The sequence below is a fragment of the Lutra lutra genome, chromosome 15, assembly GCF_902655055.1.
Source record: "Lutra lutra chromosome 15, mLutLut1.2, whole genome shotgun sequence".
Classification (NCBI taxonomy): domain Eukaryota; kingdom Metazoa; phylum Chordata; class Mammalia; order Carnivora; family Mustelidae; genus Lutra; species Lutra lutra.
In genome coordinates, this window is record NC_062292.1 from 43,013,629 (window position 1) to 43,040,725 (window position 27,097).

Here is a 27,097-nt window from a genome sequence, read left to right on the forward strand (position 1 = left end):
TTCTCTAAGGAGCCCTGGATCCTTTTAGTAAAGAATGATACATATAGAAATAAGATTTGGGCAGCTCCTGGAGTCTCACTGCTTCCAGGCCTGCGGTGGACAGAACAAGAATGTATAAATGGATTTACATACACATATTTCCATCATCATTTATTCTTTATGTCTGTGTGTTGGAAGTCATGAGTTCATATAGATGGCACTGCAGGTTTCAGTCTAAGCTTCTCTTTTTTCCATACTTGTAACTTTCTTCTCCAAAATTGAGAAACTTGTCCTTAAGAACACTGGTTTTATCAGACCCCTTTTTGGGTAAGCCAGTACCATTCCCAGCCTCTTCCTTCCCCTCAGGCTCTGACATCACACACAAGGCTGCTCTCCTACAGGGACATCTTTCTCACCTTGTTTTGGTTCCAGTGACCCTGTACCAGGCCTCTCTCCTTGCTCCACCATAAGCACCTCGTCCTCACCATGCGAGGACCAACATCCTACTCTTGACTCCTCTCCACATGAATGGCCCTTTTCACACCTTTGGACGCCGCTACTCTGTGTGTGGCAGCCCTCCCATGTGAGATGCTTACTTTTCTCACCCTGCTTATGTTCCAGCTCTGTGCCAGGTCCCCACTTGGGAAGACCCTGCCTGCCTTAACGCCGCTTAGTCATTGTTGTCCATTCTAGGCTCACCCTCCATAAATACACTCTCCTCATCCTACACGGGGATTTCTTCTGCACAGAAGCATTCCTTACCCTGCTCAGGCTCTAGCACGCTCCTACACAGATGCCCTGCCAGGCCCTCCTTAATTCTGATGCTCTAGGCCACTTCAACCTTGTCACATGGTGCCTTCCTCATTCAGTCAGGCTCTAACACTCTGGTCTGGGCCATGTGCCCTTCCCTCTCCCAGCAAGAGCCTACCTCTCATTCTCAGCCTCACCTAATGCCCTTGGACTAAATTGAGGGAGGCAGGGAAGGAAGGAAGAGACTGACTCTGCAGTTTTAGGCCTGGGCTCATAGAGCTACTCCATGTGGGCTCCAGATTTATGGCCTTTTAGCTGCATTCTGTGCTGCCTGTCTTCCAAAGAGCAGGGAATTCACTGAATAAATTCAGAGAAATACTATGCAGCTTTTGAAAATGCACACTGTTATATTGCTGGCAAAATCTAAACACAGCTCCCTAAAGGGTATGTCAGGGTCTTTGAGAACATCCACATTGAGAGATTCTTTGGAATCTCTTGGGACTCAGCATATAGTTACATTCATGGCTAAGCTTTATTACAGTGAGGGGCGCCTGGGTGGCACAGTTGGTTGAGCATCTGACTCTTAATTTTGGGTCATGTCGTGATCTCAGGGTCATAAGATTGAGCCCCATGTCTGGCTCAGTAGGGAGTCTGCTTAAGATTCTCTCTCCCTCTCCCACTTGTGCTCTCTCTCTCCCTCTCTCTAAAATAAATAAATCTTCAAAAATTTTATTACAGTGATGGGGAGATAACACTGATCATAAGAGAGAAAAAGACATAGAGTCTGAAGGAATCCATGTGTGCATTGCTTTTGTGATCTCCCTCCCACGAGGGTTCACACAGAGCACATACACTTCCCCCAGGGATGAAAATGCAGCACTATTTGTGAGATGTTTCTGCCTAAGGAAGCCCAGTAGAGACTCAGACATCCAAGGTTTTTAATGGGGCTTGTCACGTAAGCACCCTCTACCTACCACATACTGAAACTAGACTCGCAGAAGGATGGCAGGTGTTCAGCACAAGACATCTTCTTTTTTTTTTTTTTTTTTTTTTTTTAAGGATTTTATTTATTTATTTTGTCAGAGAGAGAGAGGGAGAGAGAGCAAGCACAGGCAGACAGAATGGCAGGCAGAGGCAGAGGGAGAAACAGGCTCCCTGATGAGCAAGGAGCCCGATGTGGGACTCGATCCCAGGATGCTGGGATCATGACCTGAGCTGAAGGCAGCTGCTTAACCAACTGAGCCACCCTGGCGTCCCACAAGACATCTTCTTTGCACAGTCTAGGCACTGTAATCAGCTGACTGACTAGGAACATCTTAAGGGTCAACTTTGCAAGCAAGATATCTAAGGGAGCAGTCTTAGGGCTGCTGGGTTCATTCTTTTTTTGCACAGACTTACTTGGCTACATTTTTCAAAATACTGTATGCTTTCCCTACCTTTGTCTCATCTCCGATCCTGTGTGCAGAAGGAGATATATACAGAATTACTCATTAGAACATAATTTGTAATAATAAAATATGCAAAATACGTTCATTTAAAACAAATTTACTACATTCATAAGGGAAGTGCTGGGCAGCTATTAAACATTTTTTAAATTTTTTTAAAGATTTTTTATTTATTTATTTGAAAGGCAGAGATCACAAGTAGGCAGAGAGGCAGTGAGAGGAGGAAGCAGGATCCCCGCCGAGCAGGGAACCCGATGCGGGGGCTCAATCCCAGGACCCTGGGACCATGACCCGAGCCGAAGGCAGAGGCTTTAACCCACTGAGCCACCCAGGCGCCCCTTATATTAAACATTTTTTAAAGGGAAACTTAATTGGTATGGAAAGATAAAGATATATTGTCAGTGAAAAAGTGAGGGGCAGAATAAGGTGCATAATATGCTGTCATTTGTGTAAAAAGGGAGAAGAATGTGTTTTTGATTCACATGTGTATTTTTAAATCTCTGGGAGCATAAAGGAGAAACTTGACAACAGTAGCTGTCAGGGAGTGGGGACAGGAATGGAAAAGAGCTTTTTTACTGTAACCTGTCCATATGCAGTTGATTTTCATTATTCATGAGTTCCATGTTTGCAAATTTGCCTACTTGCTAAAATTTACTTGTAAACCCCCAAATCAGTACTTGCTGTGCTTTCATGGGCCATCTGCAAACATGTACAGAGCACTGAGAAATTGGAGTCGCCTGACTTTCACACTGCTGGCTGAGATAGATAAATATTCTTTTAAGTGTACATGTAAACATTTAAATCAGTCTTCTTTCCTTCCTTCCTTCCTTCCTTCCTTCCTTTTTCTCTCTTTCTCTTTCAATAGTAAGCTCTATGCCCAATGTGAAGCTTGAACTCATGACCCCGAGATCAAGAGTCACATGCTCTGCCCGTCGAGCCAGCCAGGCGCACCTATAATTTCTTTTTTACGTCTGAGAATTCTATACTCAAGTGGTTCTCTTTGGGTAATAGCATGGCAGGCATTTACTAACTATTTTCCAAGTGGTTTTCATTATTTGTATGTTATTTTTCATTTAGAAACAAAATCCAGTAAGTACATTTTTAAAAGGGAAACTTTATGTATTTATTTATTTATTTTTAAGATTTTATTTATTTATTTGTCAGAGAGAGGGAGAGAGAGCGAGCACAGGCAGACAGAATGGCAGGCAGAGGCAGAGGGAGAAGCAGGCTCCCTGCCGAGCAAGGAGCCCGATGTGGGACTTGATCCCAGGACGCTGGGATCATGACCTGAGCCGAAGGCAGCTGCTTAACCAACTGAGCCACCCAGGCGTCCCAAAAGGGAAACTTTATTGATATGGAAGGATTAGGAGATTTTGTCAGCTGACATACAACAATGACAATAAATGTCAGGTGACTCCTGTATACAGAGGGTACATTACAGAAGTCCTTCAGTAATTGGAAAACTGCTTCCAGGAAAGAAAAACTTAAGCAAAGACAGACCCAGGAGCAAGAAAGATTGGCATTAGGTTCTGCCCTGAGGACGGAGTAATTGAGTAATTGTTATTTCTATTTAAAAAACAGTGGTAGCTGTTGTATTTAACTCTCTGGGTGTGTCAGGAGAATGATAAATCCTATCCAAATTTTTGAAAGGTAAAGGAATTTGCTGTACTTTTTAAAAATGGGCAATCCATACATGTGGCATTAACTTAGGACATAAATCTTATGAATACTTTTTTTTAACCAAACTGCATTTCAGAGATGTTGAGCTAATTTATGTTTGTATCAGCCAGTACCGTTGGACTGTGTGGTTCTGCATCCCCGCTGATGCGGTGTGCTGTCAAATTTTCAGTCTCTCCCTCTTCGCTGGTACATTTGAGGATCTTTTTGTGATGGTCATTATTTCTGTTTCTCTCGTTATATTCCTCTCTCTTCAGCTTCTGAAGTAATGCTGCTGTGCTTTCCTAGAGTTTTAAACTGTAGCTTGCTTATGATGAGAGCTCCATCATAATCCAACAGATCCAAATCTGTCTTCGTCCTTTGTCCCTTGTCACTAACCACTCCCTCTAAGCTTATCACTATCCTGAGTACTCTACCATAGAGAAATTTTGCCTGCTTTGATATCCCCATCAGTGGAACCACACAGTGTGCACTGTTGCGCCAGGCTTCTTCCTTCTGCACTGTTCTGTTAAGTGTAGGGATGGTCTATTCCTTCTCAGTACTGGATAGCATGCTATTGTGCGAATAAACTACAGTGTATTTATCTGTGCTGATAATAATGTACATTTGAGTTTCCATTTTGGAGCTATGATAAATAGTATTATTTTGAACCATTCTTTATACATATCTTTTTTTTTTTAAGATTATTCATTTATTTATTTATTTGACAGAGAGAGAGAGATCACAAGTAGGCAGAGAGGCAGCAGAGAGACGGGGAAGCAGACTCCCCACTGAGCAGAGAGCCTGATGTGGGGCTCGATCCCAGGACCCTGGGATCATGACCTGAGCCGAAGGCAGAGGCTTAACCCACTGAGCCACCCAGGCGCCCCCCTTTGTACACATCTATTGTATATCTGAGAACTAATGTATATATTTTGGCTGGACATACGCCCTGCGATCCAGCAGTTTATTCTAGGTATGAAGGTGCCTTTTTCCTCATTCCCCTTCATAAGAGTGAGGTAACTTAGGAAGGAAAAGTACCATCCTTAGTGTGTTATTTGTGCCTTACTTTGAGAAGTCACGAAAGTGAAAATTTTCCTCAAAGCTGTGAGCTCTCAGTTTTAAATAAACTCCAGTGTATTGAGTCCTTTCTGTGTACTAAGTGTTTCATATACGTTATTTCATTTTATCCTCATAAGTAGATAGCTCCTGTTTACTGCCATTTTTATGGCTGAGGAAACTAAGGCTGAGAGGCATTAAATTATTTGTCCAACATCACATGGCCAGTATGTAGCATAATGTTATCTTTGGTTCCATAATCTTAACTAATATATTGTCCCGCTTCTCTAAATTAAACGTAGGCACCTAGGGGTTCCACCAATAGGAGATGAGCTACTTTCCTACTCCCTTCATCTCTCCCACGAGCATGGAAGGCCCCTTTCAGCAACCCTTCTTCCTGCTCACAATCTGTTCACATGCCTCAGAGTTTTGAAGCCTGAAAGAACTTTATTCAGAAAACAAATGACCAAACACCTCATTTTTTATTTGAAAACAATGTATTTTTCTTCCTATAGAAAAAACGTAGTGAGATTCCTTGTTACTGGGAAAATCAGCCAATGGGATGTCAGAAACTAAACTGCGCTTTCCATCACAACAGAGGACGTTATGTTGATGGCCTTTTCCTACCTCCAAGCAAAAGTAAGATGTGTTTTTAATTTTTAAAAGAATAGTTACTATTTAATGAACACCTGCTGTGTACATTGGACAGAGTATTTTACAACATTGCCTTTTAGTCTTGGGAGAGAGCGGTTTTATTTCCACTTTACAGATGAAGGAACTGAACTTTTAATTGAGGTTAAATGACTTGTATATGGTCATAGTCATAAACTAAGTATCACAGTTAGGATTAAAACTTCATTACCAAAAGTCATGCTGCCTCCCAAATGTTTCTTGGCATGACAGTTTAGGTTACTATACCTTCATTTCCCATTTTCTTATAAGACCCAGTGAGTTTTCCAAAAGAAACCAGATTCTCCAGGCCGGGGTTTGGCAAATCTGGTCCTTCACCCGTTTTATAAAATAAAGGTTTATTAGAAGGAAGCCATGCCTGTTCATTCACATATTTTCTATGGCCAGATTTTGTGCTCCTTCTCCACAGAATTGAGACACAGAGGTCTACAAAGCCTAAAATACTTAATATCTAGCTCTTCACAGGAAAAGTTTACCAGCCCAACTCTAGGCTATAATCTAAAATAAAATTTATATTCCCCCCAAAACTAATTTTTATTTGCCATATCTCCTTTAACATTTCCTACTGGAATGATCAGACATTTAAAAGCCACATCTTACGTGATTAAAATTTGATGGCTACATGTTGTCCCCTCTATTTAAGAGAAAAAAGTGGGCTTGCTTTTCTCTGGTTTAGTTTAGAAATGTTACCTACCATGTCTTTTAACAGCTCCTTTTTTGCTGAGCAGAAAGCTTCGAATTTCAATATTAAAATTAAATGTCTAGAATTTGTAAAGTTTTACGCACCTGGTGTCCAGATTATTCTGTCTTTTGAACACATACTTTGAACGTTGTGTACAGTGAAGAGTTACTAGCTAAAAGCCATTTTTTCCCTCCCTGGGAGTTGAGAACCTAATTGTGAGAATGGAGAAATCAGGTAAAAAGACCTAAGTGGTGGAGGGAAAAGCACCAAACTTAGCATATGTGTTTGGAGATTTTTGATGAATTGGGACTTTATCTTCTATTTAATTTATGACTGATGTTGTATGTTCAGCTGTGTTGCCTACTGTGCCTGAGTCACCCGAAGAGGAAGTGAAGGCTAACCAGCTCACAGTTCAACAGAACAAATTGTCTGTCCAGTCTAATCCCTCCCCTCAGCTGCGAAGTGTTATGAAAGTAGAAAGTTCAGAAAACGTTCCTAGCCCCACCCATCCACCAGTTGTAATCAATGCTGCTGATGATGACGAAGATGATGATGGTAAGTGTTAGCTCTTTCTTTAAGGCAAATAACTGATCAGGGTCACTCAGTGAATTGAAATCAAGATTAAAACTTGAGGCCCTCTGTTAATTGTAAATTTGCCTCACATATCGATACATAGATCAGTTTTCTGAGGAAGGTGATGAAACCAAAACACCCATCCTGCAACCGCCTCCTGAAGCTCATAATGGATTACGGACAGCCTCTGCCCGGAAACCTGGAGTCAATTTGAAACAAGGTAAGAAGAGGCTGCATTGATCTGCTTCCTGCTCATAAATCTAAAAGCACTGTTGAATGTGCCCAAACTACTTTAAATACATTTGAAATTTAGATCACGGGGGCACCTGCCTGGCTTAGTCGGTTAAGCTGCTGCCTTCAGCTCAGGTCATGATCCCAGAGTTCTGGGATGGAGCCCTGCATAGGGCTCGCTCCTCGATGGAGGGCCTGCTTCTTCTCCTCCCTCTGCTGTTCTCCTGCTTGGGTGCTCTTTCTCTCTGTCAAATAAATAAATAAAATCTTAAAAAAAAAAAAAAATTTTAGATCATGATCACTACCACCTCTCTGTCCCTGACTCCACAATACACACACCCATACTGACACTTGCTTTCTCTTACTCATTCAGAAAACATTTGCTTGTGCACAAATAAAATGCAAAGGGCATGAGATGTTAGTTCCTCATGTGATTTCTGTTTGGGTTTCTCAGGTGAATGTTTGAATTTTGGAATAAAAACTCTTGAGGAGATTAAGTCAAAGAAAATGAAGGAAAAATCCAAGAAGCAAGGTGGTAAGTCATCAGTTATGACACAGACAGTTGAATTTTGCTGGAGAAGAGTAACAAGGAGACTTCTGATAACAAGGACACTGGCAGCAGCCAAAATGATCACATAGATTTTGACTTCTGTGGCTTGTTTGAAGTAAAACACAGACATTTAAATCAGGGCTGCTTTTTTTTTTTTTTTTAGTACTTGAAGGAACTGCTTTATCTTCAGAAATACAACTCCAAAGAACTACATATAAAAATCATATTGAGAGGAAAACCTTTATTTTGTAGTAGATGAATTCTTCTTAGGAGCTGCTAGAATTTACTAAGGTTGACTTAGCCTGGTCAGTCTATATTTCCAACCCTAAAAATTACAGATACAGTGTGAAATGTAGCAATTATAAAGGATCACATGGTTGGTTTTAAGTATTTGCTTGCCAAAGCTTGTTCTGTAGGAACCTTGGAGTTGTGTTTTGCAGGTGATTGAATATAGATTTTAAAAGGTTTAATTGGCTTGGTGGCGTTGTGCTCAGGTTAACCTTAGAATGTTAGCCTTTTCGGTAAATAAAAGTAGATTGAGGACCTAAGTCACTGAAAATTTTGTATTTTATTTTTACCTTGTGCCCAGAGTAGATAAGGGATAGGGACTATCTCCTCTCCCCCACCCTACCCCAACTCACTCTAGGCAAATAGGAGCAGAAAAACTGGCTTGTAGTCATCCAGTGGTCGGTATTGAACTTAACTGATCACAGAAGCAAAATTTCTTGGCTTATAATAGCTTTATTTTCCATAAATTATTTGCTCTTCTTTGACTTGCTTTATTCAGAAGGTTCTTCCGGAGTTCCCAGTCTTTTACTCCAACCTCAGCCCATTCCAGGTCCTGAAAAAGAGAATGTCCGGACTGTAGTGAGGACAGTAACTCTTTCCAGCAAACAAGGTGAGGTATAGGTAGGTCTAGGCTGAGAGTTGTCAGGCTGCCACTTTTTAATTGAGCGAGCAAAGTCCTTGAGTGTAGTGTGCCTTTGATAGGTTTGCAGGAAGACCTTAGTTGTGTTGGTCAGATAGAAGGATGAAAAGAAAAATCAGTGCATTTGACTCTTTAAAGGTTGAAATTCTTGCTCAAGCAGCTCTCACATTTAGGTATCTTTAATTTTAAATTTACTCTTTATCTGTATCCGTTCAGCAAATTTATTGACTGCCCATTATGGGTAAAGAACTGTAGTAAACTTTATAAGTTCTAGAAAAATGTAGGACTTTTCCCTTAATAGTTTTAAACCTGGTAAGAAATATGACACAAGTAATTGTAGTATACAGATATATTTAAATATGCTGTTCAAACAACAAAGAATTAGAGGAAAGAGAGCTCACTTTTTCCTGGTTATCAAAGTTCTACATTAGAGTTAGCGAGAGAGTAGTGTGATTTCATTTTAGCATATTGAAGTGCACAAGCAAAAGTATAGCTTGGGTTTTGTAAGCAATTGATTATAACACACCTGTTTTCATATACTTGGCTACTGTTAATAATTAGGACTGTATTACCGATTCCCTTTGGGCTGTGCATTTGGCTATTTAAATTACTATTTAATAGATTAAATCTTTTTTTACCCCATATGACAGTCTTAATACTGAGATCTGACTTTTAAGAGACTTTCTGGGTGGGCTTATGACATCAGAACATATTTTGTACCCATTATTATTACTGAATACAGAAAAATTGGCTAATTTAGAGAAACTCTGTTTTTTGCCATTTCAGGAGAAGAACCCTTGGTAAGATTGAGCCTCACCGAGAGACTGGGAAAACGAAAATTTTCAGTAGGTGAGATGAATTTTGTGCAGATCCTTTGTTTCCTTCTGTTCATGCATTAACATGATAATGTTCCCCCTAACTGCCTTTATACAATGTCCTGTCAATATTAATTTATTTGCTGGTCCCTCTGAATGCTTGGCTGAAAGAACTTAGAAAATTTCTTTGTTTTTCACATGTGCATTATACCTGTTACTGATTTACAGAAATTTAGAGTGTTAGAATTTAAGTAGATTATAACCAGCTTTTTAGAAGGTACTCTGTTGAAAAAACAGTAAAGAAGATACCTCTTTGTCTCTTTGGACAAATGGAAATTTGAGTTTTTTAGAGGGGAAAAAAGTGTCCGGTTAATATAATTTGGTCCCTGAGTTTATTGATGCTATTTTATGTTTAGGGAAGTGTTTTATCATATTATTGAATTGTTATGTATATACCCTGATGTATCTGTCTCAAAAGAATTTTGAAAATTTTGTCTGATTTCAGCTATTTCTTCATATTTTCCTTAGAGTATGGTTACAAATATGAAATATTACATATTTTGTGTTATCTTTGATACCATTTTCACTGCCTAAGAAGTTTTAGGTAAAAAATAACAGCTTTTTAAATTCCACATACATGTAAACTTTGTTATTTTTTGGTCTCACATTTAAATTATAAATAGAGAGAAAATCGTACCCTGTGTAGGGTCTTTCAAATTTTTAATGGGATACCGCAAAGATTATCTTTAGTTGAGCAATGCGAAAAATAATTTTTAACTTGTGACATTTAATCAACTCATATTGAACAGTATAATATAATAAACCATGAGTCAGGAAACTTGGTAAGGTCTTGGCTCTGTCACTAATTGGTGACTTGAGTAAGATAGAGTTTTTCATAACTTTATACGTCTTATCTATAATTGAAGAATGGGGGCTATTTGGTCTTCCCATTTTTCATGTCACGGAAAAATACAAAGATTCCTTTGCTGTCTACCAGGAACATCCCAGGTGCATTTAAGCACAGATACGTCTGGAATTGAGCCAAGTGGCCATTTAAGATGTTTTTTGTATGTGAAGTTTTTCTCGCATATTACTAATGCTGAATTTTGGCCTTAATCAGGGCTTATCATTCTCCATTTGTAGTTTTGGTCCATTATGTGATAGATGTTGATTTGTGCATTATACTCTTTGTCCCTTTCATCATTTCTTCTTTCTAGGACATTTTTATTCTCTAACATTTGAGTTCTCTGAGCACACTAGTGAATGAACACACCATATAAATGCAGAAAACTGACAGACTTATTCTGCATTGTCTATTTTGCTTGTATTTCTTGACCTTGTTGAAGATTGATTTGAACTAAGTTCTCTCCGTTTGTAGGGGGTGACAGCGATCCTCCGTTAAAGCGTAGCCTTGCGCAGAGGTTAGGGAAGAAAGTGGAAGCTACAGAAACGAACACTGACAAAGCACCAAAGAAAGGTACCTTTGTTCTAATACACTGTGTGTGTGTGATCATGACACTTGTCCCTTGTAATGTTAACAGGCATTGTTCATCATTCTTTTTTGTTCAGGTAAATTAGATTATCTTGTGTCTGCATTATTCTACAAATATTTGAGTATTTACTCTCCTGGATTCTAGGGAGATGCCACTGGATAGAATAAATACCATCACAGTCCTCAGGAACTTACAGTATAATGGCAGATAGGAATATTTATATATATGTTGTGATAAATTCCGTGATGGAAAAAGTACACAGTGTTATGGGAGCACACAGGAAGGGCACCTCTTACCATCTGTCAGGAAAGGGTCCCCAGGGCAAATTATATTGAAATCTAGACCAGAAACATGAGTTAGGAATAGGCAGGTAATGTTGAAGGACCAGAGGCTATGCCAAGGCAGAGAGAAAAATATATGCAAAGGCACAGAGCTAAGAAAGCAGGTTGTACTCAGGAGTGTGGTTGAAACATAGAATTGGGGTAAAGAGCATGTTGACTGGAGAGGAGGAAGGACGTAGATCATTTGGAGCCTTTTAAACCATAGTAGAGAGTTTGGGCTTAGTAGCAAACCATGGGGAGGTTATGAACAAAATCAGAAGCTCAGATCGACCTGCCTAAAATATGGAGAAAGGTTAGAAGGACAAAAGTGCTATCCAGGATATGAATTAGCAGCCTGTTATAAAATAATCTAGACAAGAGGAGTTAGTGGCATAGATTTAGTGTTCTTAAAAGTTGGTATGGAGAGATGTGGACTAAATTGAGAGATATTTGGGAGTTAGAATGATTACGTGGTTGAAGTTCTATTTATAGAAAGAAGTCAAGGTTGGAATTTGTTTTCCTTTTATGACTTGGCAGTGAAACATTGGTGTTAATTACTAAAAGAATAGGTGGTGTTTTTCCCTTTTATTGTGTTTAGTTTTAACTTCTCTTGAAGATGAGAAACTTTTTTCCACTGTTCCTGTAGCCCAAGAGGCTTTGATGAGTACGTTTTCATCTAGGGTCTTTCTTTGGATTCTCAGAGCAAACAACTTACTTTTTCTTTGCAGTCATAACCTTTTTCTCCTTGCCTATTGATTATACTAAAAATTTTCATAACCAAAAATTACATTTTAAATAGATTGGGGGAGCCTTTTGATGCCATTAAGAGTATAAAAGTTCGTATAGTAATAAAAAAATTATTTCCCTGCGGGGTGCCTGGGTGGCTCAGTCCTTAAGCATCTGCCTTCTGCTCAGGTCAGGCATTAGGCTTTCTGCTCAGCGGGGAGCCTGCTTCTCCTTCTCCCACTTCCCCTGCTTGTGTTCCCTCTCTCGCTGTGTCTGTCTCTGTCAAATAAATAAGTAAAATCTTTAAAAAAAAAAAATTATATTTCCCTGAATTCAATAGTTTTTGCTTTACAGATCTAAGAAAAAATTATATTTTTTTAAGCCTTCCCAAGTGCTCTAGGGAATCCATGATTCACAGAGGTCTTGTTCTGTGGAAAAGAAAAATTGTAAGACCTTAAGAGATTTTTTTTTTTTTTAAGTATTTGCATTAGAAGACAAACATAAACCCAATTTGTGAACTTTGAAAAAAAAGGTCTCTGTTCAACTTTTTTTTTTTTACATTTTTTTACAGTTCACGTTTCCAAGTCTCTGAAGGAGCGATTAGGCATCTCAGCTGCTCCCAACAGTGAGGAGGCAGTAGGTAAGTAAACCCTAAGACCAGCTTCTGATATTTTTTTCCTTCCTGTAACAATCTTTAATTTTTCTCCAATTTATTTTCTTGTTAGGTTAGGGCTTATGGTTTTTGTGGTTTTATATTTTTTTTTTAAGTAATTGACAACTCACTAGTATGAATTCTTTTTTTAAGATCTTATTTATTAGCGAGAGAGAGAGAGAGAGAGAGAGAGAATGAGTAGTGGTGAGGGGCAGGGGGTGGGGAGGGAGAGAGAGAGAGAAGCAGACTCCCTGCCGAGCAGGAAGTCTGCCCAGGGACTCAATCCCTGGATCTGGAAATCAGGACCTGCACCGAAGGCAGATGTTTGACTGAGCCACTGAGGTGCCCCATGAATCCTCTTCTTAAAAGATGGTGAAATGGAGCGCCTGGGTGGCTCAGTGGGTTAAAGCCTCTGCCTTCGGCTCGGGTCATGATCCCAGGGTCCTGGGATCAAGCCCCACGTCGGGCTCTCTGCTCAGCAGGGAGCCTGCTTCCCCCTCTCTCTGTGCCTGCCTCTCTGCCTACTTGTGATCTCTGTCTGTCAAATAAATAAATAAATCTTAAAAAAAAAAAAGATGGCGAAATGATGACTTCACCACAACATTAGTAGCTAGAAACTAGAAACCACCTAAACATCCAACAAAAATTCAGCTAAGGTGCTATGTACAAAAATAATTATTGTCACAAGTCATATTTTGAAGAATAATGACTTGAAAAACTTCTCACCTCGTATTGAATGAAGAAAGGTTACAAAAAAACACATACTGCTTTTGACCTTTGGATTTAGGGTAAGAATCTTATTTTGTGGGTTATGAAGCGTATTTTCTTATTGTAAAAACTCATTCTCAGAAATAACATCCTTATGTATGAGATGATTCCAGTTTTGTAAAGATAAAAATACATGCCTGGGGAAAACAATGCAAAAAATACACCAAAATAATTTTCTTCCTATGTTCTACACTTTTCCTGTACTCTGATTTTTAACGCTTTTAAATCGTAAGATCTAACCACTTAGTGTTTATATGTATATAGTTTAAAGAACAGTAAAATGAACCTATACCCCAGCCGTCCTGTTCTTTTGTACCTCACTCTTCTGATTGAGCCAGGCTGGCGCCCCTCAGTTTGCTGCTTTTTAATTTTTATGTCTATGTTTATGAATGGTGCTAGCCTATGTTTTTGTTTTTTCATCCTGTCCTTATCTGGTTTGTATATTAAGATTTTTACCAGCATCATAAAAGGAGAGTCTGATGTCAGACATTCCTACCCTTTTGTAAAGAACCTGGGTTTATTCTTCAGAAACTTTTAGAATTTCCTCTTTATTCCTCCCTGCTGTGTTGGCATTTTAGTACAGTAGGTGTAAACGTGGCACTTCCGGTTTATTCAGCCCAGTGTTCAGTGGGCCCTTCAAATCTGAGGACTTAGTTCTAGAAAACATTGCTCTCATTTCTGAGTATGTCTTCCCACACTTCCTTTGGTTTCTCTGTGCATTCTTACCAGACAGAAGCTGAAATGGCAGGACCTAGGCTTCACGTCTCTTTTAACCTTGCCGCCCTGCTCTCCACTCCTTGGCTTTTTGTTTGTCTCTTTGTTTGGTTTTGATTTCTGCCTCACTTTCTCTGTTCTTTGCTTGGCTTTATTATTTAGGTCAGGAATTGACAGACTTTTTCTATGGAAGGTCAGATAGCAGATGTTTTCGGTTTTGGCGCTGCAGTCTCCTCACAGCTACTGCACTGTGCCGTCATCATGCAGAAGCAGTCCTGTGCAGTGCGTCTGTCCATCCGTGTGTCTGCGCGGCTGCGTCCTAATCAAGCTATATTTACACAATAGAGGCTGTGGCCCATCTGCTATTGTCTGCCAGGCCTCTTCTAGATGGCTGATTTTTGACCAGCCTTGTCTCTTTGATCCTTTTCAGTTCCTTTGGTAGGGTTTATTTGTGCATCTGTGTCTTGTTTGTTTTTGAAGACTTATTTATTTGACAGACAGCGAGAGGAAACACAAGCAGGGGGAGTGAGAGAGGGAGGAGCAGGCTCCCTACTGAGCAGGGAGCCCGATGCCAGTATTGATCCCAGGACCCTGGGATCATGACCTGAGCCAAAGGCAGACGCTTAACCACCGAACCACCCAGGTACCGCAAGTGCACCTGTGCGTTTATCTTCCAAAGAGCTTTTTTTTTCTTGTCTCTGTTTTCTCCCGGTTTTATAGCCTGATTTCAGGCTCCCCTAGAGTTTCTACTTGGAATCATTTAAAAAGAGGAAAAAAAAGTGTGTGTTTTATTTTGTCATCTTCATCACTTGTTTGTTTTGATCCACTTTCAATGTTGTTTCATAGCACTTGGGTTTCCTCTGGCGATTCTAAAGGTCTTACTCCCAAGTGGTCCTCTCTCCTGACTGGGAGGCACAAGTGAGGACTGCCTGCGTTGGGGAGGGCATGCTAAAAGGCAGCTTGCGGGGGCACCTGGGTGGCTCATTCGGTTAAGTGTCTGCCCTCGGCTCAGGTCATGATCCCAGAGTTCTGGGATCGAGGCCCGCATCAGGCTCTCTGCTCAGTGGGGAGTCTGCTTCTGCCTCTCCCTCTGCCTGCCTCTCTGCCTATTTGTGCTATGTCTGTCAAATAAATAAAATCTTAAAAAAAATAAAAATAAATAAAAGGCAGCTTGTGTGGGTTGCAGGCTAGAAGTCTGGGGGCCCATACCATTGCCACAGTAAGAAAGATTCTTTCCTTCCCTTGCTTTCCTTTTTCCTCTTCTTCCCTGTTGTTTTTCTGCTTGGCATTTGTTCATCTTCTCCCTTCAGCCCCAACCTCCTCTAACTCGCTCTGCTTCCCAGCAGATTCTCCTCTTTTCGGGGAGCAGTTCCCAGGAGGTGGTCATGACTGGTCCACCTATGCTATATGGCATCCTTATATTTCTACCCACGGTTGCTTTTCTTACTAGTTAGGCAGTTTTCTTTGGCTGCTGGGAAGAACAGATCTCAATCCTGCAGTTTCATTTGTTCTTTTTCTCTTTTTCTGTACATTCATATAGCTGCTGTGTTCTCTCAGAAATCCCTCAAGATTTATGCTCTGTCAATGGCAGCTTATTTTCCACTGCTATTGTGGATTTATTCTACTTTTAATGTCTTCTCTATTGTTTTGATAAAATTTTGGTAGAGTGGGGAAATAAGATCTTCAACCATTCACACAGTTTCTTGGGGTGGTAATTTTGAGATCAATCCACCATCTTTAAGTGGAAAAAAAATTTTTTTAAAGCCTAAGGAAGTAATTCAGTATCTGTTTAAGGGTTTCCTATGGATCGTTCTATACTGAAATATTTCCGATAATTACATTTAGTCAGTTTTCATGAAGTATCTAGTATGGCTGGAAATGCAGGACGTTGCACTTCCTTGGGAGCAGTGCTGTGATCAGAGGAATAAACTAGATTGGTGGGTGTCGGGTTCTAAATCGAACTTAGTTAAAACTAGACAGCAAAAGAATGAGACCAATAGGGCACATTCTCTGTAGAAGGCACAGCATGTTCAAAAGATCAGAAGGGGAAACCAAACATGATGTGTTTAAGGTTGGTAAAGGATATTTTTTGTTTTGGATCTTTCATTAAAAGCTGTTAATCAGGGGCGCCTGGGTGGCTCAGTTGGTTAAGTCTGCCTTTCAGCTCAGGTCACGATCTCATGGTCCTGGGATCAAGCCCTGGGGCAGGCTCCCTGCTAAGTAGGGAGTTTGCTTCTCCCTCTCCCTCTGCCCCTTTCCCCTCCTCAGTGCTCTCTCCCTCTCTCTCTTTCAAAAATAAAAAAAAAATAAAATCTTAAAAAAAAAAGCTGTCCTTGAGTTAACAAATGCGTGTGTACAATCTCCATATTTTTCTGGTTTTTCCCACATCACTTCATTATTTCTTTTAGCCCTCAGTAAAGATGAGCATATCTGTCAAGTGTGAAAGTTGCTCTTTAAACAGATGTAGAATGACTAACATATCATTAAAAATAGCTCTTCAGTAGCATGCCAGTCTCTGGGCCTTCCCCATTTTTCTTCTGTCTTGTTACCTGTTTTACTTCTATTCATCCTTCAAATGTCACTTAAACATTACTTCCTCTGAAAAGATTGCCTCAACCAATTCTTAGACAAAGGCTGGGGTTCTTGCTCCTTTATAGTATTCTACTTCCTGTATGAAAGTTGTCATTATTGGGGTTCCTGGCCGGCTCAGGCCGTAGGGCATGCAGTGCAGGTCTTGATGTCAGGATCATGAGTTCAAGCCCCATTGGGCTTAGAGCTTACTTTAAAAAAAAACCCCACAAAGTTACTATTATCCTGTTGTAAACTACATGTGGTCAGAGACTACGTCTTATCATCATATTTCTAGCACAGTGTCCAGCACATTTTTAATGAATGGAAGAATTAATTTATTGCCATTTTGTTAAGATTTACAATGACAGCCGTCTCCAGCTAATAAATGGCTTTGAGATCTTCAGGGATAAGCTTTTGACTAGAACCCCAACAAATTTTTGCCACCTAAGAGTTTTCTTTGAGGTCCACTAACCTGAAACGTGCAGTATTTTAAAACTGAAATTGAAACTAATATGCTTTGATCATTTTAATTACCTGTCTACAAGATAGCGCTCTATTAGGACTCTGCCCTGATCTAAGAATAGACAGAGCATAAGTTGGTAAGCGGTGAGCTCTAAATACAGTGACTTGTTTCTCCCTCCCCGTGAAAACAGAGCGAGGCGCTAAAGTTGGTGAAATCCATGTGAAGACATTAGAAGAAATTCTTCTTGAAAAAGCTAGTCAGAAACGTGGAGAATTGCAACCTAAACTGAAGACCGAAGGACCTTCCAAAGTTGATGATGCTACTTTAGGAACAAGAAGCCCCTCCACCATCAGAATCAAAACCTTCTCTGAGGTCCTGGCTGAAAAGAAACATCGGCAGCAGGAAGCAGAGAGACAAAAAAACAAAAAGGATGTAACTTGCATCAAGCTAAAGACAGATAGTGAAATTAAAAAAACAGTGGTTTTGCCACCTGTAGTTACCAGCAAAGGACAATCAGAGGAGCCCACAGGTAGAGCAAAGTCTATGCAGGAGGTGCACATCAAGACGCTGGAGGAAATCAAACAGGAGAAGGCACTGCGGGTACAGCAGAGCTCTGAGAGCAGCACCAGCTCCCAGCCTCAGCCTGAGGCCACCCCAGGGGCAAGGCGGCTTCTCCGAATCACAAAAAAAACAGGTAACACCACAGTTGGTCTGTAGTACCATTTCCCCAGATCATATTTCAAAGGGCAGTGTTGCTCAGGATTTTCCTAGGAGTTCTGTGAGAACTTTACTCAGATAACTTTGAAGACCACTGGGTCAAATGCAATTAAGCTCTTTCTTTGCAGCAGCGCTATTATATAGACCTTTGATATTTTAAGGTGTGTTTTGAAACTTTATGAGGATGAATGGGCTTCATCTACAATTTTATTTGTCCTATCTTACCTTTATTTTCATTAAGAAAAGTTTTTGCTTTCATCTGTTCCTGAAGTTGCAGCTTAAATGAAATAATTAATGGTGGGTTTAATGTGAATATAGGTATAAAAGAAGAGAAGAAACTACAAGAAGGGAGTGAAGTTGCTTCCCAGAGCGGGGTTAATAGAACAGAAGCTAAAGAGGTGAGTTTATTTAAGATCATTTCATGGTTTTGTTCGTGGCGGGCAAAGGCCAGATGAATGATAAAATGTGCCTTTTAGTTTTAGCTAATAAATTTTTTTTAATGCTTTAATAATAAATTAGGTAAACAGTTATGCTTATACTTTTTTTAATATAAATTTCATCTTTTTTTTTAAGATTTTATTTATTTGACAGAGAGAGAGCACGCACAAGTAGGGGGAACAGCAGGCAGAGGGAGAGGGAGAAACAGGCTCCCTGCTGAGCAGGGAGCCCAGTGTGGGCTCCATCCCAGGACCGTAGGATCATGACCTGGGCCAAAGGCAGATGCCCAATGATTGAGCCACCCAGGCACCCTATGCTTATACTTTTCTATGAGAATTTTTTGTACTTGTGTTTTTATTTGTTCTCTGCCCCTTAAAGTTGTTGTTGTTGTTTTTAACTAAGCATAATGGCACTCACTGTACAAAAGTTGGGGACATTTATCTTTTAAAAGAATTAAAACCAGGACGCCTGGGTGGCTCAGTTGGTTATGCAGCTGCCTTCAGCTCAGGTCGTGATCCCAGCGTCCTGGGATTGAGTCCCACATCGGGCTCCTTGCTTGGCAGGGAACCTGCTTCTCCCTCTGCCTCTGCCTGCCTCTCTGTCTGCCTGTGCTCGCTCACTCTCTCTCCCTCTGTCTCTGACAAATAAATAAATAAAATATTTAAAAATAAATAAATAGAAGAATTAAAACCCTATAATTCTGCAACCCAGGTACAACAACAATTAGCTTTTTTTTTTTTTCATGTGTTTTTCTCAAGTCTTTCATTTATGTACATATGTATGTGAACTTATTCATTATCTGACTCATGTTTAGAAAGTAATTGATACCTCCATAGTGTAACACTTAGCAGCCTGCTTTGTTTTTGCTGTATTCATAATTCTTTGGGATGTTCATTTTTACTGACCACATAATGTTCTATTATGTCAGTATAGTCTGCTTCTGGACATTTAGATTTTGCTTTACACAAAGTAATATGAACATCATTGTATATAAATCTTGGTGCAAGTGTCTGATTATTTAGGAGGCATTTTTATCTGACTTAGGGTCATGATTATCTATGCCTACAAAATCAGGGTTTTCATTGTTCCATACATCTTTAACTTTCATCTTTAGCTAGGTATTTTCTATTTAATATCAAAGAGCAAAAGCTCTTGTGTTTTAGATCATGTTAAACTTTGCTTGACATGGATGTCAGCCCAGTAAATTATAAACAAGATTTTCTTAATTGAGATAAAATTGACATATTTATTTTTCTTTTAAACAATTTTTTTTGTTTTGTTTTGTTTTGTTTTTAAGATTTTATTTTTTAAGTAACCTCTACACCCAGCATGGCGCTCGAACTCACAGCCTCGAGATCAAGAGTCACTTGCTCTACCGAGTCAGCCAGGGACCCCAAGTTTTTTTTCGGTTGTTGTTTTAATCGAGCTATAAAGCCTGGTAACTTACAAATAATAATTATCATACAGATTGTTAGAGGTATCGAATTTTAAATCTTTCATTTAAATTTACGCTCAGGTTTCAGAAGAGACCACAGGAGTTGGCATTACTAAAATTCAAGTCAAGAGATGTGAGACCATGAGAGAGAAGCACATGCAGAAACAGCTGGAGAGGGGACCCTCACAGAAGGAGAAATCAGTTCTGACACCTCTCCGGGGAGACGTAGACTCTTGCAATACTCAGATAGGAGAGAAGCCTGTGCTCACTCCTGTGCCGGGCCTCACACGGCACCTGGCAAAGCGGCCTTCCACAAAGTCGTCCCCAAAGGCAGAGGTGGAAACCTCAGGCAGTGGGGACTCGATATTGAATGTGAAGTGTGCAGCACAGAGCTTAGAAAAACGGAGTAAAGGTAAGTCGTTTTTCTAGTGTGTCTTGCTTTAGGATTTGAAAATTACCAAGTTTCTAGTAACTCGCTAGCAACAAGTTAAATTCCATTTGTGTTGTATACTTGTCACATAGGTGAAAAGTAGTATTTCTGATAATTGTACTTAAAAGGACAAATCTTCTTTCTCAGAATTTAAAATTGCTGTTTAAAAAGCTTTGTCTAAGGGCACCTGGGTGGCTTAGTCAGTTAAGCCTTGGGCTCATGTCATGATCCCAAGGTCCGGGGATTGAGTCCCGCATCGGGCTCTGTGCTTAGTGGGGAGTCTGTGCCTTCCCCCTCCCCCCTCTTCCCCTGCTCGCCCACTCTCTAAAAATAAAATCTTTAAAAACATAAATAAAAGCTTTGTTTAAAGCTCACTTTGGCAGCACATATACTAAAATTGGAATGTCCCAGAGAAGGTTAGGACGGCCCCTCTGCAAGAATGATACACAAATTCATGAAGCATTCCATATATATATATATTTTTTTAAAGATTTTATTTATTTATTTGACAGAGATCACAAGCAGGCAGAGAGGCAGGCAGAGAGAGAGGAGGAAGCAGGCTCCCTGCTGAGCAGAGAGCCCGATGCGGGGCTCGATCCCAGGACCCTGAGATCATGACCTGAGCCGAAGGCAGCGGCTTAACCCACTGAGCCACCCAGGCGCCCCAGCATTCCATATTTTTAAGTAAATCATGGGGACGTAACATAGCATGGTGACTATAGTTAACAATACTGTATTGCATATTCAAAAGTTGCTAGGAGAGTAGATCTTAAAAGTGCTCACACAAAAAAATTGTAACTGTATGGTAATGGATTAACTAGACACTGTGGCAATCATGTAGTCAGGATATATACAAATATGAAATCATTATGTTGTATACCCAAAACTAATACCATGTTATATGTCAATTATACCTCAGTGGGGGGATAAAAACTCTCTGAGATGCATCTTTCCTCTGGTTTTGAAGAAGAAAAACACCAGGGAACGGAAGAACAGTAGCGAAGTCAAGAGCCAGTGAAAAGAATTATTTGAGTATACACTTTATGGCCACATTGTAGTGCACGTTGTTTATAAGTTATTTTCAGTTTAGGGGTGTGTATGGTATTTCTAGTATTGCGAAGGAATTTAGATATTCTGAAGTTATTCTCCGTGTAAAAGAGAACTTATTCTAGCTATTAATCAGATATTTTCTCTCCCTTGCAGCTAAACCCAAAGTCAATGTGAAGCCATCTGTGGTTAAAGTTGTCTCATCCCCCAAATTGGCCCCCAAACGCAAGGCAGTGGAGGTGCACCCTGCTGTCATTGCAGCTGTGAAGCCGCTCAGCTCCGGCAGCGCCCTGCAGGAAAGCCCCACCAAAAAAGCAGCTGTGGTAAGTAGTAGCTCTGGCTGGGTGGCGTTTCACACAGTGTGGTAGGAAAGCAGGGAGCAGTCGCTCTGCTAGTGCTCTGCCCGTGTGCTACTTCTGCCATTTCCAAAGCATCTTAGTTATTTAGGTTGCTACTGTATTTTACATTCACAGACATTTGTGGAGTGGCAGAAGGGAATTTTTTTTTTTAACTAATTCTTATGGGGGGGGCAAGATACTTGGCTTATTTCTATACTCAACCTTTAGATGACTTATTCTTGGATTTCCGAGCTTACGGAATGACAACCGTGATTCTAAGAAAGTGGCAAAGTAAATGGGTATGCTCAAATAAAAAAAGCCTGACTGCCACTGAATTACCTTCCTTTTACTTTTTAGGCAGTTGTCCCACTCCTTTCGGAGGACAAATCAGTCACTGTGCCTGAAATGGAAAAACCTAGAGACAGGTAATACCTTGCAGTTCTTCTTAACCAAACTTTAGGCCACTATTGATGCGCTCTAGAGAATGACAGTGCTTAAATAAAATCTTCAAACATGTCCAGTTTAGCCACTCACACCAGCTTAATAGCCAACTTAAATAAATCTGCTAAACTTCCAATTAATTACAAGAAAACATGCACGCAGGGTTGCTGTTCTCCCTCGGTGCCGCTGTTTATATATTGACTGCATTATTTTTACAATGTTTTAAATATCTGTTTGAATCGTTCTTTAAAAGGTTGAAAATGCCTTATCTCACATCAGTATCTGTATTTTATTATCAGAGATGACTCTTTGCTAACTGTGCAGGACCATTCAGTCAAACCATCAACAAAGGGCAGGTTTCTAATAATCTTTTGGGTTTTTTCCCTTGCAGTCTTGTGTTGCCTCCAACCCAGTCCTCTTCAGATTCCTCCCCACCAGAAGTATCTGGCCCTTCTTCTTCTCAGATGGCTACGAAAACTCGCCGACTCAGTTCCACCTCGACAGGAAAGCCCCCGCTTTCTGTGGAGGATGATTTTGAGAAACTAATATGGGAGATTTCAGGAGGGAAATTAGAAGCTGAGATCGACTTGGATCCTGGGAAAGATGAAGACGACCTTCTGCTTGAGCTGTCAGAGATGATTGATAGCTGAAGGCGGTAGAACATTTAAAAAAAAAAAAAAACTGGACTTAGTTTCATCTATTACAACATTTACCCAAGATGATCATTTCTTTAGTCTAGCATTTGCCCCAAATCAGAAGTATACCTCTGAATTACCTGTATGTGTCCTGGATTCCTTGGGGTCGGATTTTTAAAGTCCCTCGATAACCATTTTGTCCATTCGATGCCATGGTTTAGCATCTGTGAGAAAAATGTTCTGTCTTACACCTCTCCACAAAAAACTGAGAGGGAGATCCAAGTCGCAGGGTGCAAGAGAACTTAGTGACTCCTTGAGGTGTCTGTCAGTTTGGGCTCCCCCCCCCACCTTTTGCTGTAGTATTTCTTTTATGTCTTGTCTTAATGTACTTATTAATGTAACCTGAGCTCGAAAAGGATGAAGACCAGCTGCTGCCAGTAAGGACCAAATTTCACTCAGTCACTAAACAAAAGATCCACTCCGTCTGCGTTAAATTGTGTGTCATTTTAAAAGTATTTGGAGATTCAACTAAGCTTTAGAGAAGGCTGAGCAACTCTGGAAGCTTATAATCTGGACATAACTTTTTCGACCCGATTTCCATGCTTCTGCTGCTCTGTAAGCCTCTGAAGAGCAATAGCTAATTTATTATTACTGTAATTTTTTTAAGGCTTTAAAGTGCCTCAGGGGTCCTCTGAAACTAATTTTCTATTTCTGGGATTCCCTGGATCCTTAATAAGAGATGGTGACATAATGATTAGAGGAATTCTTTTTTTTTTAGCATGAAAGTTGTCCCTTCTCTTCTTCAATACTTGCCTCCTACTGGTATTGAATTATCACAGGGATTAAAATCGGTTAATTTTTTATTCTAACTCTCCCAGCAAACTCCTCTTGCCCAGTATTTATTTGGTGCCCGTTAACCACCAGAGGGAAAAAAACATGAACTCCTCCAAGCCGCCAGTATTTGTCTCTGGACTGTAGCAGTGCACTGAATTGTACTGTCGCAGGGCTGATTGAGATGCTCTGGGGGTGTATTGTATACCTTCCAGTTTTCTTCATTTCTGAATTGAATTTTCTTTTCTTGATGTCAGTCTCCTTCATACCACCTCAAGGTTTAGACTTGTGAAGGAACAAGTATGATGGGGATAAGAGTCTTGAAAGGAGACATATTGTACATAATCAGAAGGAAGAGGAAAGAAGGACTTGTCCGATTTGCAATTTTGCTGTAGGTGGCCAGTTCTGTTTCTCATAGGGAAATCTGGTCCACCTGTCGCGTTGGCTCCTAAGGAACTGCTGTTGTAAGCAGCTCATCAAGAGTTGCACCTCACGTAGCCTTGTTGGGAACATGGAAACGGAAGAAAGCCACAGGACTGCCCGTTCAGTCTTGGGAAGATCTGGATGATTCTGCACAAGCAAAAATGACTTGAAATTTATGTATAGACACCTCTCCACCAATCCATCTTCAGCTGACTGAATGTTGTATAATAGCCCTTCTCCAAAGCAGGGGTGGAATGTTCTGGTTTCACCACAGATTTTCTACTCATTTCATTTTTGGAATCCACTTAAAGATTCCAGGTCCCTTTTGTATATAACCTTTATCCTTTTGCTTTTTTAAAAATAATTTTGTTTCATATTTAAAGTCCTTGTATTAGTCAATGATTCATGTTCAGCATTATTTGAACCATTTGCCATTACAAGAAAGAGAAATACTTATTTGTGTTTTAAATAAAACTGGTGTAGGAAAGTCTGGACGTTGTGAGTTAAATGGTCATACATCCCTTCAGCCTAGGATCTGCCCCGATGGGGGTCCAGTCAGAATGTTGTTGGTCTCTTGCATAAATGCTCAAATTTCACAGATAACTGTGTGGCTTTAGAAACATCTCACAAGGACGTATTGCCAAACTTACGAATGTGCTATTTTAGCTGCATATACTTCAGGAAAGAATATTATTACATGGGATGATTTTTTTTACCCAGCACTAATACAGAATCAGTATCCTTGTAGCTCAGGTAATGCCATTGATTTTTTTAAAAGATTTATGGGACACCTGGGTGGCTCAGTCGTTAAGCGTCTGCCTTCGGGTCAGGTCATGATCCCAGGGTCCTGGTGGATCGAGCCCTGAGTTGGGCTGCTCCCCAGGAAGCCTGTTCTCCCTCTGCCACGCCCCTGCTTGTGTTCCCTCTCTTGCTGTATCTCTCTGTCAAATAAATAAAATCTTAAAAAAAAAAAAAGATTTTAGAACAAGGGTGTGTGCACGCCAGCAGGGAGTTAGGCAGAGGGAGAGAGAGAATCCCAAGCAGACCCTGATGCAGGGTTTCATCTCACAACCCTGAGATGAAGACCTGTGCCAAAATCAAGAATTGGACATTTAATGATTGAGCCACCCGAGGACCCCAATGCCATTAATTTTTTTTTTTAAAGGAGAGAGGATTTAGAAGTGATCTAAGATGGATTCAATTAAGAGCTTTGAAGCATGAAGTTATATTTTAAAATATTTCAGAAAAGTCCCAAGTGTTAAATAGTGTGCCAATTTTTTAAGGAAATACAATTTTTTTAACTACCAAGGAACACAGATTTTTTTTTAATAGTCTGAACAAGTACAACTTTTAACAAAAGCAAACAGACTGTGGTTCCTGGGCGGCCGGCTCCCCCATTAGCAGGGAATCTTTGAGATTCTTTCCCTCTGACCCTAAGCCCTAGCTTCATGCACAGCCTCTCTAAAATAATCTTTTTGAAAAAATGTATTTTTTTAAGGTTTTTTTTTTTTTAATTTACATGACACAGAGTACAAGTAGGCAGAGCAGCAGGCAGAGGAAGAGGGAGAAGCAGGCTCGCCACTGAGCAGGGAGACTGAACCCTGGGATCCCAGAACCCTGGGATCATGACCTGAGCTGAAGGCAGATGTTTAACCAACTGAGCCACCCAGGTGCCCCAGTATATTGGGTATTAAATGATGGTTTTCAGTTTTAACAGAAGAGGGCCCAAATGGGGGGATGCCTGGGTGGCTCAGTTGGTTAAGCATCTGCCTTCAGCTCAGGTCATGATCCCAGATTCCTGGGATCAAGTCCTACATCCGGCTCCTTGTTCAACAGGAAGCCTGCTTCTCCCTCTCCGGTTTCTCTCTTGCTCTCTGAAAAATAAATAATCTTTAAAAAAAAAAAAAAAAAAGAGAGAAAAGGCCAAATGTTGCAGTCTGGCCCCAGCCAAAAGCCTCAAGATAGTTTGTGACGCATATATTTGTCTTAAGATAAAATGATCCCTGAAGTTCTGACCTTAACTTCAAATTCTGACAGGTCCTCTCAGAACAGAGTTTATTTTCACCTTTCCAATCTTTGAAACCACCACAGAGCTAATAATACAATTTCAGAGATAAAGTTTGAGGGGCACATGGGTGGCTCAGTCACTAAGCGTCTGCCTTTGGCTCAGGTCATGATCCCAGGGTCCTGGGATGGAGCCCCACATGGGGCTCCCTGCTCAATGGGGAGTCTACTTCTCCCTCTCCCTCAGTTGCTGCCCTTGCTTGTGCTCGCTCTCTCTGTCAAATGAAATCTTTAAAAACAAAAAAAAAAAACTTTGATCTATGTTTATCAAAGTACAGTGTTACTTTTTTAGAACTGTGGCCTCGTTTTGCCGGGATATTTCTGCAATTCTTTAAAACGGATTGCTTTTGATCTGTTAGTTTAGCAATAGGAAATGGGGGGTCTCCAGTTGCTACTATTTAAAACTTAACATTTATTGAGTATTTCTCACGCACCTCTTAATTCACATGCCATTGTGATACAACATGCTCTGCGGCCCTGGAAGACCGCTGCTTTGTTTCCCACCATAGTGTCCGTGTGGTCAGGTTTCACGATAGGAAGGTATATTCCTATGTGCAATTGGGTTTGATTCACTGACTTTCAAGAGCTCTTTATCTCTTAGATCTGATTTTAGGAAGCTGCTTGATAAATCTTTGCAAGTTCCCACAACCCATTAATATCTTTATTCTCCAAACTGTGCATCAACTTATTTGAATTTGCAAAATGACGTTAAGGGCGTGAGCATAAAGAAAACACTTGATCCTGACCATTTTCTTAACATTGTACAATAAAATGAGCAAAGAATCAGCAAAAGTTAATTAAGGAGTCACAAGATTTCCTGGGAGCCTAAGGAGAAAGTACTTAGGTTGTATTTAGGTGTTACAGAGGCTGAATCTATGGTGATGAGTAAGAAGTCATGGAGTCAAACTTGGCATTGTCTCTTCCTGGGTTTTCCGGTCCTTGACTCCGTGACTGGTTTGTCTTCAGGAGTAAGACACCAGTCTGTAGAGTTAAGAGTAAGGGTAAGCAGAGCCAGTCAGACTCTGAAAAAAGAGAAGAAAAGATATTCAAACAGCCTCTTGTCTGTTGAATAAATAAGTGAAATAGGCAATTGGCTGGATCAACAACACTCGAAACAAATTTCAAGGGAAGGGTGAAGCAGAATGGAAGGAATTCCTCTACCTGACAGGTGCATATGGTGAAGGAGGTCCCTTCTTTGGGACAGGATCTCAAGGAGGGTGGCCGCGCTTAGGA

General features: G+C 40.3%; 1 protein-coding gene and 1 non-coding gene across 18 annotated transcripts in view; both read left to right on the plus strand.

Moving 5' to 3' along the window:
• The window catches only part of ZC3H11A (zinc finger CCCH-type containing 11A), a 42,939-nt gene extending 18,645 nt beyond the window's left edge, over nucleotides 1-24,294 (plus strand). For 16 of the 17 annotated variants that reach the window (XM_047703856.1, XM_047703863.1, XM_047703868.1 and 13 more), the window contains 14 exons: nucleotides 5,405-5,528; nucleotides 6,613-6,816; nucleotides 6,938-7,054; nucleotides 7,520-7,600; nucleotides 8,403-8,513; nucleotides 9,330-9,392; nucleotides 10,737-10,835; nucleotides 12,469-12,537; nucleotides 17,256-17,759; nucleotides 18,101-18,180; nucleotides 19,737-20,067; nucleotides 21,289-21,455; nucleotides 21,828-21,895; nucleotides 22,303-24,294. In XM_047703856.1, coding sequence (XP_047559812.1) covers nucleotides 5,405-5,528; nucleotides 6,613-6,816; nucleotides 6,938-7,054; nucleotides 7,520-7,600; nucleotides 8,403-8,513; nucleotides 9,330-9,392; nucleotides 10,737-10,835; nucleotides 12,469-12,537; nucleotides 17,256-17,759; nucleotides 18,101-18,180; nucleotides 19,737-20,067; nucleotides 21,289-21,455; nucleotides 21,828-21,895; nucleotides 22,303-22,561 — 2,277 coding nt within the window. In that variant the 3' untranslated portion in view covers nucleotides 22,562-24,294. The remainder of the gene's footprint in view (nucleotides 1-5,404; nucleotides 5,529-6,612; nucleotides 6,817-6,937; nucleotides 7,055-7,519; nucleotides 7,601-8,402; nucleotides 8,514-9,329; nucleotides 9,393-10,736; nucleotides 10,836-12,468; nucleotides 12,538-17,255; nucleotides 17,760-18,100; nucleotides 18,181-19,736; nucleotides 20,068-21,288; nucleotides 21,456-21,827; nucleotides 21,896-22,302) is intronic. The other variant, XM_047703872.1, reaches the window with a different exon arrangement.
• On the plus strand, nucleotides 20,455-20,559 carry LOC125086519 (U6 spliceosomal RNA). Its single transcript, XR_007123242.1, has one exon. It is a non-coding gene; the product is annotated as a U6 spliceosomal RNA (small nuclear RNA).
• Nucleotides 24,295-27,097: the final 2,803 nt, after the last annotated feature.